Source organism: Eretmochelys imbricata, chromosome 1 (assembly GCF_965152235.1).
Source record: "Eretmochelys imbricata isolate rEreImb1 chromosome 1, rEreImb1.hap1, whole genome shotgun sequence".
Taxonomy (NCBI): Eukaryota; Metazoa; Chordata; order Testudines; family Cheloniidae; genus Eretmochelys; species Eretmochelys imbricata.
The window spans coordinates 258,493,956-258,511,776 of NC_135572.1; the positions used below are offsets into that span (position 1 = coordinate 258,493,956).

The 17,821-nt window shown below is 41.3% G+C and overlaps 1 protein-coding gene across 2 annotated transcripts in view; it reads right to left on the reverse strand.

Moving 5' to 3' along the window:
- GNPTAB (N-acetylglucosamine-1-phosphate transferase subunits alpha and beta) overlaps window positions 1–17,821 on the reverse strand; it is a 67,698-nt gene that overhangs the window by 48,285 nt on the left and 1,592 nt on the right. For both annotated transcript variants that reach the window (XM_077828358.1, XM_077828349.1), the window contains exon 2: window positions 7,771–7,856. In XM_077828358.1, the coding sequence (XP_077684484.1) occupies window positions 7,771–7,856 (86 nt within the window). The remainder of the gene's footprint in view (window positions 1–7,770; window positions 7,857–17,821) is intronic.

The window sequence follows — 17,821 nt, forward strand, 5'->3', positions numbered from 1 at the left end:
TGTCTATTCAAAGTCTTGAAATGCTGACACTCAATGTTAGGCTATTTATGATCTCAGAGCATTGTATTACTTTTAATCAGTAAGGCTTGAATAAATTTCTTAGTGAGATTGGTAGATTTGTGTTCTCACATGAATGACACGACACTCATGCCCTGAGAAAACAATCCGATGAAGTGAGCTGTAGCTCACGAAAGCTCATGCTCAAATAAATTGGTTAGTCTCTAAGGTGTCACAAGTACTCCTTTTCTTTTTGCAAAGATAGACTAACACGGCTGTTACTCTACAAATTTCCTCTTGATCTATCAACTGCTTTTAATATTGTTGACCACAAGGTGGTGTTGGCAAGGATAGATGGTATTTGAAGGGGAAAGAACAGAACTGCTCAACAGGACAGATATTAGCGGATAATTGCTCCATTGTCTCAAGAGCTCTCTCACATAGCAGTACTGCAGAGCCTTAGTCTGTCATTCCTGTTTAACGTGCCCGTGAGGTTGCTAGAAGAGACTGAGAAACTATCTGGATTGCAGTCCCAGCAGTATGCGAGAAAAACTCAGGTCTACTGCTCAGCTTTAGCAGACCTGGAGATAAAAGTTTAGTTAATTGTTTTTCCTAGCGTCTGGTCAGGTGTGAAAGTCAGTTAGCTGAAACTCAGATAAGACAAAGGTTATGCTGGAAAAAATCGATCACAGAAAATAACTGTTTCTGCAATTGTTCACAACCTAAAGGTGCCTTTTGGATCATCAGCTACTTCTGGGTGTTCAATATAGCAGTGGTGGTCAACAATGTTTTCTATCTTCACTTGGCTTGGAAGTTGCAATGTTTCCTTTTTTATTCCTATTCCACCACAGCTATCTGTGCTTTTGTCACCTCTGGAATGGATTACTATAATGCATTCTGCATGAGACGACTCCTGAAACACACAGAAAGCTCTATTTCTGGGGACTACAGATATTCACTCTGCAGTAGAAAGAACGAGGAGTACTTGTTCTAAGGAGGCACCTTAGAGACTAACAAATTTATTTGAGCATAAGCTTTCATGGCTAAAGCCCACTTCATCAGATGCATGCAGTGGAAAATACAGTAGGAAGAGATAGATAGATACACAGGTAGATACACAGAGAACATGAAATAACGAGGGTTATCATACCAGCTCTAATGAGACCAATCGATTAAGGTAGGCTATTATCAGCAAGAGAAAAAAAAACTTTTGAAGTGATAATCAGGATGGCCCATTTCAAACAGTTGACAAGAAGGTGTGAGTAACAGTAGGGGGAAAATTAGCATGGGGAAATAGTTTTGAGTTATTGTAATAACTCATCCACTCCCAGTCTTTATTCAAGCCTAATTTAATGGTGTCCCCTTTGCAGATTAATTCCAGTTCTGCTGTTTCTTGTTGGAGTCTGTTTTTGAAGTTTTTTTGTTGAATAATTGCAACCTGAAGCAAACACTCACCAGCAACCACACCACACAACAAAAACACTAACCCAGGAACCTATCCTTGTAACAAAGCTCATTGCCAACTCTGTCCACATATGTATTCAAGGGACACCATCATAGGACCTAATCACATCAGCCACACTATCAGAGGCTCATTCACCTGCACATCTACCAGTGTGATATGCCATCATGTGCCAGCAATGCCCCTCTGCCATGTACACTGGCCAAACCGGACAGTCTCTACGCAAAAGAAAAAATGGACACAAATCAGATGTCAAGAATTATAACATTCAAAAACCAGTTGGAGAACACTTCAGCCTCCCTGGACACTCAATTACATACCTAAAAGTTACAATTATTCAACAAAAAAAACTTCAAAAACAGACTCCAACAAGAAACAGCAGAACTGGAATTAATTTGCAAACTGGACACCATTAAATTAGGCTTGAATAAAGACTGGGAGTGGATGAGTCATTACACTAACTAAAAACTATTTCCCCATGCTAATTTTCCCTCTACTGCTACTCACACCTTTTTGTCAACTGTTTGAAATGGTTTCAGAGTAACAGCCGTGTTAGTCTGTATTCGCAAAAAGAAAAGGAGTACTTGTGGCACCTTAGAGACTAACCAATTTATTTGAGCATGAGCTTTCGTGAGCTACAGCTCACTTCATCGGATGCATACCGTGGAAACTGCAGCAGACTTTATATATACACAGAGAATATGAAACAATACCTCCTCCCACCCCACTGTCCTGCTGGTAATAGCTATTACCAGCAGGACAGAGGGGTGGGAGGAGGTATTGTTTCATATTCTCTGTGTATATATAAAGTCTGCTGCAGTTTCCACGACAGTGGGGTGGGAGGAGGTATTGTTTCATATTCTCTGTGTATATATAAAGTCTGCTGCAGTTTCCACGGTATGCATCCGATGAAGTGAGCTGTAGCTCACGAAAGCTCATGCTCAAATAAATTGGTTAGTCTCTAAGGTGCCACAAGTACTCCTTTTCTTTTTGTTTGAAATGGGCCATCCTGATTATCACTTCAAAAGTTTTTTTTCTCCTGCTGATAATACCCCACCTTAATCAATTGGTCTCGTTAGAGCTGGTATGGCAACCCCCATTTTTTTCATGTTCTCTGTATATCTATCTTCCTACTATATTTTTCACTACATGCAACTGATGAAGTGGGCTTTAGCCCACGAAAGCTTATGCTCAAATTCATTTGTTAGTCTCTAAAGTGCCACAAGTACTCCTCGTTCTTTCTGCTGATACAGACTAACACGGCTACCACTCTGAAACCTGTCACTCTGCAGTGTGTCACATGGAGTTTATTTCACCTCTGCTTCACAGGATTGCACTGGCTTCTGATATATTAATAGGTGTAATTTAAGGTGTTTTTGACCCATCAGACCCATCATGTCTTAGAATCTGAGTAACGAGAGCTCTTTTTATGGGTTGTGACTGGATGGATTATTCAGGCAGACAATCTCTAGATTTGTATGTCTAGATCCTGCGAGTTTTAAGTGGAAGAGCATTGACTCTGGAATTTGCTTCCCTCCTTAGTCCAACAAAGCCTAAGTATGTTGACTTTCTGGGTATAGTGCAAGGCCTATTAACTCACTCTTCTTCTGAGGAGCTGAATTGAAAAATAATCTCAATTCCAATTCTTTCTTAAATAATGGGAGATTTTTAGTGCTAGTTTTGACTGTTAAAATGTATTATTTTTAAACTGTCACTAACACTAAATATGGATATATCATATCAATTAGAAGTACAATATAAGCTACTATATTTAAAATGTGCCTATTACAGTACTGCCCTATTCAGCCACATAATTTGTAAATAAAATTAAGGAAAGAAACGTTTTATGGTTATATGTATTTGGTTATAAAAATATTGTCTCAGTTATAATACTGGTTTGACAAGTCTGTTCTCCATTAGTAGGGAATATAAAACAACCAGTGTCTACAAGATTAGAAAAAATATCATCATAATTTCACTTAACTGTTTGTATGTGCATAATCTGAAGGCTGCTTTTAAAACTGTTTCCAAACTCTCATCTATACATATTTTTTTTCTTAAAACGATTCCATATAAACCTAACATTGTTGTGGGATTAATGGTTACTAATAAACACTAATAAAAAATAAGTATTTTACAAAAGGTTATACCTAATAGAGTACAGTGATTAACTATCACTAGGATTATTCAGTAGCTTTAAGGGAGAAAATTGTAGTTCTTTAGTGAATCTTTTTCCAAGTTTTTAGTAAATTTTGCATTGCCTCTTCAAAAAATAACTTACAGACTTTTAAATCTCAAAAGGTATGTTATCGTATTATTGTGCTTTAAATTTAAAAGGGAATAAAAAAGGCTACTTCAGCATCTTCCTCCTCAATTGCTCAGTATAAAGTCTCTCCACGAGGTATTCTGCATAAAGCGGATCCCTTTACATATCTGACGTGGAATTTAATATTAAATGAAACTTTGAAATTTGGGAGGTTTCCAGTCAATAAAACAATTGTCTTATTTTTTTAAAAAGTGTTACGTTTACCATACTTCCTCCACTCCCTCACAAGGCCCCACTTCCCAGTTGCCAGCCAAGGAAGTTGGGGGTGTCAGATCTTGTTTGACCAGGAATTGGGAGTGGATAGCTCTGAAGAGGGCATTTAGTTGCAGCTATAGGAATTTGTTGCTTCTACCATTGGAGATCCAGAGACTGCCAGGCTCACCTCCTACAGCTGGTTCTATATTTGTGTGGTGAGGCTCAGAGTAGATAAGAACTCTCTTAACCACCTTCACCTGCTGGCACAGTCCTACTACAAGCTCTAGCTCTTTCCCCTCCCCACCTCAGCTTTCCAATTTCTTCCTATCTCCCTTGGCCCAGATTACAACTCTGCTACTCCATTCCCGATGCCTGGAGCACCACTCTGTTCCTTCTTGGCTCCATATCTCCTGCATCTTTTTCCCTCCCCAGCCTCATTCATCTTCTTCCCCTCCTTCCCACCTATTTGTGGCCTTCACTTGTTGTGTCACATTCAATTTTAATTGTATGCTCTATGGTACTGGGAAGGGACTATCTCGTCACTTGCTTTGTTTGGTATATAGCGCTTTTTGGAACACTCAAATATTATTTGGTCATGTCCCAGAACGGCATACATTATAAATTCAACATGCCACAACAAGCAAGGGTTGTTAATGGGGGGGGGGGGGGGGAAGGACAGAGCTGAAAATCATACAATCATACTGTTAACATGTAGATTCTCACATGCAAGACTGAATCAGCAAGTTTTTAAGATTATTAATAAGAGGAGGAAAGTGATCTGGTGAACAGTTTTGGGGTAAGCATTATACATACCACAGACAGCATGAAAGGAAAACAAAGAGAAGGCAAGGAGGAGGTATTGAGGCTAATGTGTCTCATGGGAATGCTGAAAAAGACCAGGCTGGAGATGAAAGAAAAGCTGCAATGTTGAGCCTTAAAGGCAAGAACAAGAAATTTTCCTTGTCCTTACAACTACTTAGTACAATTTCTTATAATTATTAATAATAAAATCACCAGTTTTTTTAAATCACTCACAAAATAAAAATTTGTACTTTTTTTAAGCATAAGTATGTGTTCCTATGTACATAAGTCAAATTTTAACTTTATGATGTCATTGAAGAAAGTCACATCATAATGTATAATAGTTTGTTGAGGAATTCATAGATACTAAGGTCAGAAGGGACCATTATGATCATCTAGTCTGACCTCCTGCACAACGCAGGCCACTGAATCTCACCCACCCACTCCTGCGAAAAACCTCTCACTTATGTCTGAGCTATTGAAGTCCTCAAATCGTGGTTTAAAGACTTTACGGAGCAGAGAATCCTCCAGCAAGTGATCCGTGCCCCATGCTACAGAGGAAGGCGAAAAACCTCCAGGGCCTCTTCCAATCTGCCCTGGAGGAAAATTCCTTCCTGACTCCAAATATGGCGATCAGCTAAACGCTGAGCATATGGGCAAGATTCACCAGCCAGATACCCAGGAAAGAAGTCTCTGTAGTAACTCAGATCCCACCCCATCTAACAGCCCATCACAGGCCATTGGGCCTATTTACCATGAATAGTTAAAGATCAATTAATTACCAAAATCATGTTATTCCATCATACTATCTCCTCCATAAACTTATCGAGTTTAATCTTAAAGCCAGATAGGTCTTTTGCCCCCACTGCTTCCCTTGGAAGGCTATTCCAAAAGTTCACTCCTCTGATGGTTAGAAACCTTCGTCTAATTTCAAGTCTAAACTTCCCAATGACCAGTTTATATCCATTTGTTCTTCTGTCCACATTGGTCCTGAGAGTAAATAATTCCTCTCCCTCAGAGATGTTGTTTTATTGTTTTTAAAAGACACTACACCAGAGATCTAAACAAAGTAGAAAATGTGCTAGCATTTTCCCAAAAACTGTACTGCTCTCTGCTGTAAACTGCTTGATCACTTGATATCTGAAAGAGGTGTGTTTTACTTTCCGTCCATTTAAATATTTGTTTACTTTCATGGGAACAATTCTCTGAAGCCCAATTTGTTGTGGGTCCCTCCTTTTCATTCAGTTTCATTTCAGAGCATAAACATAGACAGGACAGAAAGTATCAAAATCAGAAGTCCTCTATCTACAGGTTATACAAAAAGCAAAAGTAAAATCATGTCCGTAAAACCTCACCAAAAGATTCCACCGGCCCCACACTGGTTCAGCTCATGTGCTAAGGATATCCAGTTAATCATATTCCCAGGATTAGGTAACAAGGAAGACTTGTACTACTGTAACTGACAGATGAAAGAAAAATACACCCCTAAACCAAAGTCATTTTTGGTATGCCAATTCCAGGAAAACTGCAATATGGAATAGCTAATTGCATACAAATCTCCTGACAAACCTCCCAATACTGCGGACCCCTTCCTATCACACCTGACAGAGCAAGTGTAAAGACAAGCTAATGAACTCCAAATATTGAGCAGCTCTGGTGCCTACTGTGAAAACTTTAGGACTTGCCCAGTCACCAGTTACACTCATTCACTGATCCTTCAGCTCAAGAGTGGCAAAAGTCTCCTCTAAAAGGAAGCATTCCCTGAAGAACCAAAGCAGAAAAGAATTAGGCTGCACATTGCAAAACGGAAAACTGACTATATCCATACAACAGTGCTGAGATTTTCATGCCCTTTTTGGACAGACCCCACTGTTTTATCTAAATCCCTGTACCCAGTTTACCATAGTGACAGGCATTTTAGAAAAGGATATGGATAGGGACAGACAGACCAAAAAGCTCCACTGCATAGTTCTGCAGAAACATTTCAGCTCTAAACTAATGATTATCATCTAAAAGAGCTCCAAAAGTGCCCACTTTCCTTTATCTACTGATCTTTTTGGGGGTGGGGAGGTGAGCGGAAGCAGTGGGAGGTCTAACGCACAACAACAAAATGTACAGTAGAGAGCAATCCTGTACTAGCAGGGGGATGGACTACATGATCTAACCACTTACCCCCACCCAACTAATTTATATGGTCCTATGACCCAAAACATTTCAACTCTGATTCAGCATCTGGTTTTCAGTGAGGTCCTCTTTTTTAGACAAGTTTCCAGCTGAGTTTACTGAGGCTAAAAGAAACCAAACTACTTACCATAAGTAGCTTCTCCCACATTACAGCCCACAGGCATACTGACTTCCTGAACAGTAGACCCCATGATTATTCAAAACGTGAACTAAAAGACTCTAAGAAGCCTCCCAAGAGTTGTCACAACTGAAGAATAACTATTCATATGACTCAGGCTTCACTCTGATGTGACCAGTTTCTCTGATTTAAAATTATTCCGTTTAAAAGGGCCTCTTTCTCCATGCCTTGTGACATTTTCCACTTAATAACAACCTCCATACAAGATGAAGGAAAACTTACAACATATGGAAAACAACACTTCCTGATACGTAAAAATAAACCAAGTTGGAACTTTACTTGTGTATTTATATGTACACACTTTAATATGCGAAATTAGTCACTTTTCCCTTCTGCAGTGCTAAAAAGAACTATTTTGTTCAGTCCAGACTGAAGTGCTAATGTAGTGTAAAAATTGCATTAAACAAGTTTAAAATCTGAGTTCTCATAACACCATTGGTTCCAATTTACATTTTCTGATTTAATACATAAAGTGTAAAATCAAATACAACTTTAGTACAGACTTAAAATTTGTAGGAGGAAAAACATCCACCTATACAGTATGTTACTGCATCTTAAACATCTGGCAAACACACCAAATAGCTAAATATGCAACACTATAACCCCAAGAGTTACACCAGAGCTTACCGATTCTGAAATGATTTGCCAGCAATGTTGTCTCTATAAGAATCAAACAAAACATGATACTGGTCTCGACTCCACTCCAGGACAACCTATAAAGAAAGAAAACTTGGAGTCACATTCTTTTTAAATTAGAATTAATGATAATTTACTTCTCTCCCTTCAAAACCTTTACTATTTTATTTTTATATAAATATAAAAATAAAATTCAGGTCTGATGTGCATGTTAGTACACACAAACTGGAAATTAACCAAAGAAAAAAATGTCACATTTAATCTCCAAGCACAGATCAAACCTGAAACCCAGGACACACTAAGTAATGACACAAACCCCAGAATGCCCATAGACTGTAGTTCAGCTGGGAGACATAAGGATTGCCATACCAGATCAGACCAATGGTCCATCTAGTCCATTATCCTAGCTCCAAGAGTGTTATTTTTGTTACTCTCCAGTTTGCCCACATCATTCCTGAAGTGTGGCACCCAGAACTGGACACAGTACTCCAGACAAGGCCTCACCAGTGCCAACTAGAGTGGGACGATTACCTCCCATGTCTTACATATGACACTCCTGTTGATACACTCCAGAATGGTATGAGCCTTTTTCACAACTGCATCACATTGTTGACTTGTATTCAATTTGTGATCCAGTATAACCCTCAGATCCTTTTCTGCACTACCACCACCTAACCAGTTATCCCCCATTTTGTAATTGTGCGTTTGATTCTGGCTTACTAAGTATAGTACTCAGCACTTCTCTTTTATTGAATTTCATCTTGCTGATTTCAGGCCAATTCTCCAGTTTATCAAGGTAGTTTTGAATTCTAATCCTATCCTCCAAAGTGTTTTCAATCCTTCCCAGTTTGTCATCTGCAAATTTTATAAGCATACTCTCCACTCCATTATCCAAGTCATTAATGACAATATAGAATAGTACTCCACTAGACATGTGCTTCCAGTTTGACAGTGAATCATCAACAATTCCTCTGAGCACAGTCTTTTGACCAGTTGTGCACACACCTTATAGTAATTTCATATACACCACATTTTCCTAGTTTGCTTATGAGAACGTCTTGCGAGACTGTGCCAAAAGCCTTACTAAAATCAAGATATATCACATCTACAGCTTCCCCCATCCACTAACCTACTACCCTGTCAAAGAAGGAAATTAGGTTGATTTGGCATGATTTGTTCTTGACAAATCCACACTGGCTATTACTTACAACCTTATTATCCTCTCGGTCAGGGGTGGGCAAACTACTGCCCAGGGGCCGCACCCAGCCCTCCAGATGTTTTAATCCAGCCCTTGAGCTCCCACCGGGAAGCGGGGTCCAGAGCTTGCCCCGCTCTGCATGGCTCCTGGAAGCAGCGGCATGTCCCCCTTCCGGCTCCTACACGTAGGGGCAGCCAGGGGGCTCTGCACACTGCCCCCTCCCAGGGTGCCGTCCCTGCAACTCCCATTGGCCAGGAACCGCATTGAACGGGAGCTACAGGGGCGGTGCCTGCAGATGGAACAATGCGTAGAGCTGCCTGGCCACGCCTCCGTGTAGGAGACAGAGGCGGGACATGCCGCGGCTTCTGGGAGCTGCTTGAGGTAAGCACCGCCTGGACCCTGCACCCCGGACTGCCTCCCGCGCCCCAACCCCCTGCCCCATCCCTGAACCCCCTCCCACACTCCGAACCACTCCGTCCCAGCCTGGAGCACCCTTCTGCATCCCCTCATCCCCACCCCCACCCCAGAGTCCGCACCCCCAGCCAGAACCCTCACCCCCTCCCACACCCCAACCCCCAATTTCATGAGTGTTCATGGCCCGCCATACAATTTCCACACCCAGATGTGGCCCTCGGGCCAAAAAGTTTGCCCACCCCTGCTCTTGGTGCTTACAAATTTATTGTTTAATAATATTCTGAAGTATCCAAGTTAGGCTGACTAGTTTATAATTCCCCAGGTCCTCCTTGTTCCCCTTTAGAGGGACAGGTACTATGTTTGGCCTTCTCCAGCTCTCTGGGACTTCACCCATTGTTGGATCATATTAAAGAAGTTCTGTATTAAAATCACAAATGAGTTTGATTCCCCATAGTTTAAATTCCAGGGTATTACTAATTAAGAGATCTCTTGGTTTTTGGTACTGTTTCTCTCCCTCTATGTGTGAAACTTGCAAGCTGCTAATTGCGTTAGTACATTCTGAGACAGAGTCTGTTCTCAAAGCAATTCACACAGAGAGAGACTCAAAGCAATACTCTGTAACAACAGAAACAGCACCCAGAGACTCCCTGCCCCTTTGTTGTATTAACAATCGTGATTAAAATAGAGATAGAGGAAGTATGTGGATGGATGCTTGGTGTGGATAATAACTGAATGATCAGGGAGGTGCCAGCCTAAGAATCCAGTGTCCATCGGCTGAAGAAGGCATCAAGTGGAAATAACCAGAGGACCCCTGGAGGGCAGACTGGAATCCACCCAACAGCCTCAAGAATGGGAGAACCAAAGAACAAGATAACTTCTGGCAGCACAGAGCCGTCAGGAATGTGCTATCTGCTGATTGATTCAGCAACAGCATGATGAAGCAATTCCCATAGACTGGCATAGGAAGAAATTCCTATAAAAATGGACTCTAGAAAGTGAGACCTTTGGGGTGTGATTCTGCAAACCAACTTCCAGGACCATATCGATGAGCCTCTGACAAGCCCCTGCTCCCTCCTCATGTGTGTGTATGTGTGTGTGTGACTGAATGTGTGAATAAATATGAGATTGAATAGAATGTTATAGCTATAACTAACTGCTTACTATGATTCTTCCTGTATTCACAATAAATGTGGTATTTTGCCTTTTTCCCTTTTAATAAGATCCTGCTGTTTTTTATTTTATTGGTACAACCCATCCTTCATGAATTCTTGAAAACAATCACTAACGGTTTTGAGATTGCTTCAGCTAGTTCCTTAAATACTCCAGTGTGAATTTCATCAGGCCCTGCCGACCTGAATACACCTAACTTATCTAAATATTCTTTAACGTATTCCTTCCCCTAGTCTGGCTTGTGTTCCTTCCGTCTTTGTTGTTAATATTAACTGTGTTGAGTATCTGGCGACAACTTACCTTTTTAGGGAAGACTGAAGCAAAATGGGCATTAAATACAGCGGCCTTATTGATATCACCAGTTATTAACTCTCCTTACCCACTAAGCAGAGGACTTTGTCTTTCTTTTGCTCCTAACTGATTTTTCTGTCCCTTGCTAGGTATAATTCATTTTGTGCCTTCACTTTTCTGATATTGTCCCTGATGGCTTGGGATAGTCTTTTGTATTTCTCCTTAGCAATCTGTCCATGTCTCCACTTTTTGTAGGATTCTTTTTTTATTTTCAGGACACTCAAGAGTTCCTGATAGAACCATATTGGTCTCTTTCTAGTCTTCCTATCTTTCCTTCGTATCAGGCCAGTTTGCTGTTGAGCCTTTAATATAGTTTCTCTGAGAAACTGCAAGCTCTCCTGAGCTCTTTTTTCCCTTAGATTTTCTTCCTATGGGACTTTATTTACCAGTTCTCAGAGTTTACTAAATAATTACCACAAAAGGAGATTATTTCCTCTCCCCCTCAACATAATACTACTTTTTAAAAATAATTCTTAATACTTCATACCAATTATTCACCAGGCTGGGTGCCATTTATATGGTTGCTTCTTCCTTGCATTAAAAAAGAACATCAAACGACAAGATAAGTCATTTCTCCAAGCTAGCATTCACAGAATACAACATTTCTAAAGCCACCTCCACAATGAGCTGAATCATTCATCACCGAAGTCAACGACAAGCCTCCTACATTGACTTACATGGGTACAGGATCAGGTCTAGTGTCAACTTATTTGGAGCTACCACAAGCACATATAAACCTCCTTCCAAGTCTCCAAAAAAAGGCTCTTTGAAACCAAAACCATGCCTGTCAATTCTCGTCCTTCTCACACACGGAGACAGAATTTACAAAATAAGCATAACTTGCTCATTGCTATTTCAATTTGAAGGTAAATAAATGCTTATCTCAAAATAATACAATGCAAAAAATCTGTTTTTCATCTAAGTCTCTTCCCCCTCTCTCTAGTAGATATGCTGGTCTCCTCACAGTCTCAGAAACTAGTTTAACACAGAACTAAGCTGGCAAACAGTACTTTTTAATGTAGATGTTATTACTAAAAATGATGAATCCAAGCATAATCTACACTTTAGAATTCTGAGATAATAAAATCTCAATTCATATTATGAATACAATTTTTGAGAAAGAAGAGGGTTAACTGTGCAAATACCTTGTCACGTATATCAGTTAAACCATAAGGACCTACGTAAGTGTCACCTTACAAAAACAAAGATTTATGAATCCCACTTCACTAGCTGCTTTGACCTGCTAAAAGCAATGAAGATGCAAGACTAGGCACTGGAACAAGTTTTGGGGACTTTTTCTTTTCTGTTTCCTTGCATAATGGTGGTACGAATAAGTATAATACGTGCCTCAATAAAAGAGAATGACAAAATGTATTATTCAACCAGCTAAATAGGAGCATCACCACTCCAAGCCTATATATGCAGTAATTTAAGATGCATTAAATCACATCCTGTGCATTCTGGATTATATTCTATAATTAAAGAACTAGTCACAGTACTAAACGACTGCAGCAATACCACATTTTAAGATAAATGTCATGTTTGTCACTCCTGACGTACCCCTTTTTCTATGAAGAAGGCAGCCACATTCTGTTATTTGTATTACAGTAACGCCTAAGGAATCTAAGATTAGGGCCCCACTGTACTAAGTGCCATATGAACAACTAGGAAGAAAGTCTCTACCCTGAAACTATTGTATTAGTAATCCAAATATGCGTTTCACTCATGTTCCATCTACACAGGGCTTTGAACAAAGCTGAACCACCAAGAGAAGCTCAGTCAAAAATTGTTTATAACCAAACTCTGCCATAATGAAGTTCAATAACCATGTTCCAACCTAACTGTGGGATGCAATATTTAAATCTGGTTATAACACTTACTGGATACAAAAAAGTTCGAACTGTACTTAAATAGCACTGAGCTTCAACTTGATGCCAACAAGCCAACTTTCACATATTGAGCTACCAGTATGTTATCAGTTTTGAATGATTTGCCTTATCTACCCATTATACTGGCAGCACTAATGCCTACTGCGGTGGATTTACAGCAGGCAAACCCAATTTTGCTTAATTGCAAGTGCCACTCTGGCATCAGTATTAAGTTCTGCAACAGGATAGCAGTCTCTCTCTGTTTTATAATTGGATCACAAGCAATAGCTATAACTAAAGCACTATCACCCCAGTTCTGATAGCTCATAATTTTCAACATCTTCTTATGCTTGGTGTCTGCCCATGGGCAAATTATTTTAGAAACTTTATTCAAACACAATTCAGTCATTTTTAAGCACGAGAAGAGTGACAAAAATACACTCTTACCATTAAAATATATGTGACTGTTTCTGAACAGCTCTTGTGCTTAAATGGCTGAAGGGTAGCGAGCTGAAATGTGCAAGGAGACAGCCCTCACTGATAAGCAGTACCTTTGAGTGATTTTGTGAAGATCTGTTGTGACTTGAACAAATAGTGAGTGAAAAGTACATTTCAGGCAGGTGAAGTATATTTTGCACTAATATTTAGCCAGTTTTACCAGTATTCTAAATAGAATCCAACAATAGCCATCAAATCAAAATATCAATGAAAAACGCAAAAAGTTTACTCAAACTTCCACCGCTTTGTCTCTGTTTTTCAATCAGCTCTAGTCAGGGCTGGTGTATCCACTAGGCAAACTAGGTGGCCGCCTAAGGCACCAAGATTTGGGGGCGCCAAAAAGGGCTCTGGCGGGATGAGCGGCGATGAGCTCGCAGATGGGAGGCGGCCGGGCAGAAGGGGGGGCGGGCTTGGGGTTGCCCCCCCCCGCGCTGATCACTCTCCCCCCACCTTTCCCCCTGCAGGTGCCAGCCCCGTGCCCCACCCCTGCTCCCCCGGACCCCAGGAGGTGAGGCGGGCGGCAGGGAGGGAGCACTGGACGCCCGGGCTGTGGGGGCGGAGCGAGGGGGAAGGCTAGGGCTGCCGGGGAGGGGGCTCCATGTGCTGCCCGAGGGGCTCTGCTCCGTGGGGGGGAGGCAGGGGCTTGTTGGTGCCGGGGACCCTGTGTGCCAGGTTCTGGGGGGAGGGACAGCGTGGCGTGGCTGGCTGGGGAGAACGGGGTGGGAGGAGGCTGTATGCCAAGCTCTGGAGCGGGGGGCAGGGTCCCGTGGGCCGGCCAGGCTGAGGTACGGGCAAGCTGGGCCGGAGGGGGCTGCGTGCCACACTCTGGAGACAGGAGTAGGACTCAGTCGTGTGCTGGGCAGGGCTGGGGGGGGAGGGGGCATGCTGTGTGCCGGGGTGGGGAGGGAGAGCAGGCGGGGGGAGGGTGCTGTGTGCCGAGCAGGCCTGGGGGGGGAAGAAGGCGGAGGGGAGGTGCTATGTGCTGGGGGAGAAGGTGGAGGGAGGTCGAAGGGGGCTGTGTGTCTGGCTGGGCGCTGTAAAGGGGGGACTCTTTGTGTACTGGGCTAGGCTTTGTGGGGGACCAGCGGGCCAAGCCGGCCAGGGAGGGGGCTGTGGAGCGAGGCGGAGTGCGCTGGTCTGGGTTTGGGGAGGGACGGGGGGACGACACTGTATGCCTTGCCAGGCTCCGAGGGGAGGCAGAGGGGTTGTGTGCCGGGGGGCTCTGGGGAGCGCTGTGTTCCAGGGACAGTGTCGGGGGTGGGTGGGACAAGCGTACTGCTTCACTATGGTACAAAGTGGCAATGACATTGCACGCAGCCATTACCCATTCTGACAGACTGTTTATCGTGCTAAGTTTACTAGTTTTCGGAGGTTGTCGACTGAAGCTAACTATTTTTCTTGAGTTGTTTCAGATCTAAGACTCTGGCAATTGCTGCTGCATCATTTCGCTAATACTTTGTGTCAACTGTGTGAGAGTCCGGGGGGGAGGGAAGGGGGAGCACAAGGTGAAAGTTTCGCCTAGGGCGCAAAACATCCTTGCACCGGCCCTGGCTCTAGTTCTAAATGAAAGAAAACTCAGGACCTCTCTACAGAGCCCCGCCTTATGGACTATGGGGATCTGAATAGCGGAGACACCAAAGTGTTCCCCTGTGTGAATATTGCAGCCGCAAACTAAGCGATTCCTAGTTCACATTGATGTACTCCTGTTTGAAGAGGACTACATTTAAAAGGTATCTAGTTCGCATTAACATAATCCTCTTCAAACAGGATTACATTAATGCAAACTAGGAACCTTTTAGTTCATGCCTGCAGTATCCACGCAAGGGAATTACAGCTCAACACTTCAGTGCCCACCACTATCCACACCTCTATAGTCCAAACACAGGGGCAGTGTAGACAAATTCTTAGTCATGCATAAATAGGTGGCTAAATGCATTGCACAGTGAATTCATTCCCACGGTGTTTAGCATAATCAAAGGGGGAGGAGTTAAAGTTGCCTGTCCAACCAGGTCTTTGGCATTTCCTGATTTTTCATTGCTGTTCAACTTTAACATTCCTAAATGTAGTTTATTCTAATGGAATTTTATCTAAGATGAATTCCTCCATTAAACAGAAGAATTAATTCTGTTCATCTTATAAACTGATAATTATTGACATATGCAAGCTTATAAAACTCTGGTACGTGACCACCATTTGTGGAAGATTTCTCATCCGTTATCAGATGTGCACATTGGATTTGGGGTTTCTAACTGCACATCAATGCAAACAAGTATATGTTTTAGTTTATTTTTAGATATGATTTTATCACCAGGAGTTGCAAAGGACAATGTAACATATACATTGCACAATCACCAGTCAGTTTCAAAACACAGGAAAATTAGTGGTAAGATACTGCTCTAAATGCACAATGAAATAACAGTGCCCCAAACATGGGCTTCCAGCCTCTTAGCATCCATTTTACAAAAAGGCATACTTACCCTCCACAAACATTCTCTGTTTGATAAAATCTGGATAAATTCCCTAAGAAATCCTCCCAATAGATATCTAGGTAGAAATAGAGAAACTGCTAGAGGACTGGGATCTTTAAGATCTGAAGGGTATTTTTATGTTGCATTTGCAGGCCAGTGTTCCCTCTGATTCTATTTGATTTTGACAATCCCCCAAATTTGCAGTTGTCATTTTCAAAAGCTTGTGTTTATTTCTTTTTTGATTGTGTTGACCTGATATATAGTTAAGAGTGTTTACTGTATCTGTGCATATGCAAATCATTCCAGGCAGTTCAGCCCATTTATTAGGGAAAAATTAAGTTGCATATTATTTACGGAACAAAAATATTAAAAACGATAAAAGCAGGCCAGTCAAAATACTGATGATATTGCTGAGCAGCAGGAGGTTGGAAATACCAAGTTCAGCTCTCCAGGCTGCAGGAGAGAAGAAGAACTCAGTTCCCCTACTGTGGTAACAACCGGCCATTCACAAGTGGCATTAACATAGCTCTAAAGAGAACTCCAATCAGCCTGCCCTGATAAAAAAAAGTGATAATGACAAATCATCTGAAGAGGGAGGGATGGAGGTTATACAAACAAAGAAACCAAGATCTCTGAGAAAGTGAAGATTGTACCCAGTCTCTCACTGCCCAGGCCTGCTGAGACCATTCAAGATTGAAAGGCCCTTTTCTTGACATTTAAAATTCATACAATATTTCTGAAATGGACCAAAAGAAGAATGGCATTTTTCAGTAAAGACATATAGTATATTAGTTCCCTGTGTTCTCCTGCAAAACAAAATTGTACATGCTACTTGATTGTAAAACTGCTTCAATTTTCAAAAATCTCGAGTATTTTATCTTAAAATATTAAATTGCAATACAAACTGCTTTCATGATGCAGGAGTGCTAATCAAATTGGGGCTAGAGTCAACAAAGGCTGATCACATTGAAAATCTAAATCCTGGCATGTGTTGGGTTGGGTTTTTTTAAACTGTGATCCTTTCACAAGCTCAAGAGTGAACAAGAATCACACCCCACCCAGATAGAGCATTCATTTCATACTGTCAGCAATATCAAAGCATCATCATACATCTTTTCCTTTGTGTTATCTTGGCATCAGAACAGTAATTTCAGAGCAAAGTAAAACTACTTACAAAACAGGCAGTGTCTAACAAGGTTCTGAGACCAGGGTTCTATTCCCTAACCTTTCACTGACCTGCTGTTTCACCTTGGTCAAGATACTTCATTCCTTTATACCTCTGTCACCCTTCCCTCCCTTCCTCTTTCTTGTCTACTTACACTGTAAACTCTTAGAGCAAGGATGTCCCTGGCTATACTGGAAAAGAGGTGTATTTTTACATATTAGCTGTTTTGAGATGCGTTAAGATCTGTGTATAGACTAGAATATTGTAGTTTTAACACATTACCTGATCAAGGTGAACCTTACCTGAGACTTATTTACACTAGGCTCCTACACACGTGTTAACTAACATTAAAAAAAAACTCTCTAGTGAACACAAGGTGTATGTGTTTGTAGAGTGCTTGGTACAACAACAGTGCAAGGATCTCAGCTGCCAGTACGCAGTACTGATATACACACAACAAAAATTACTGTGGTTATGCTTGGATATAAGTTTTCTGCTTAGCATATCAAAAACATATAGCCTTACATACAAACTAGTAGCTGAATAAAGAATTTAAAATCAAGTTGCCTAAATCCACTTTCCAAAACAGAAGTCAGCTAACTGACTTGAGGGGTTTTATATATATGACCAAATTTGGCCTTAACTTACACTTTCAGTGAAGTGATCTTAATAGGTTGCACAGATGTAACATAATTTGGCCAGATAAAGAGCTCAGTAAGATATTAAAAATAAGGGTAAATATGACCATATTGAGTAGTGCCCCAGATTGTGATTAGCTGAAGGGGATCCAATTTGTATTATACACAAATCCCTGTATTCTGAATATACCAAATACATCAAAATTCCACATTCAGTTCCCCACAGCAAATACAGCTGTCTCAGTGGAGAGCAATAGGAAGGCAAGAATGTT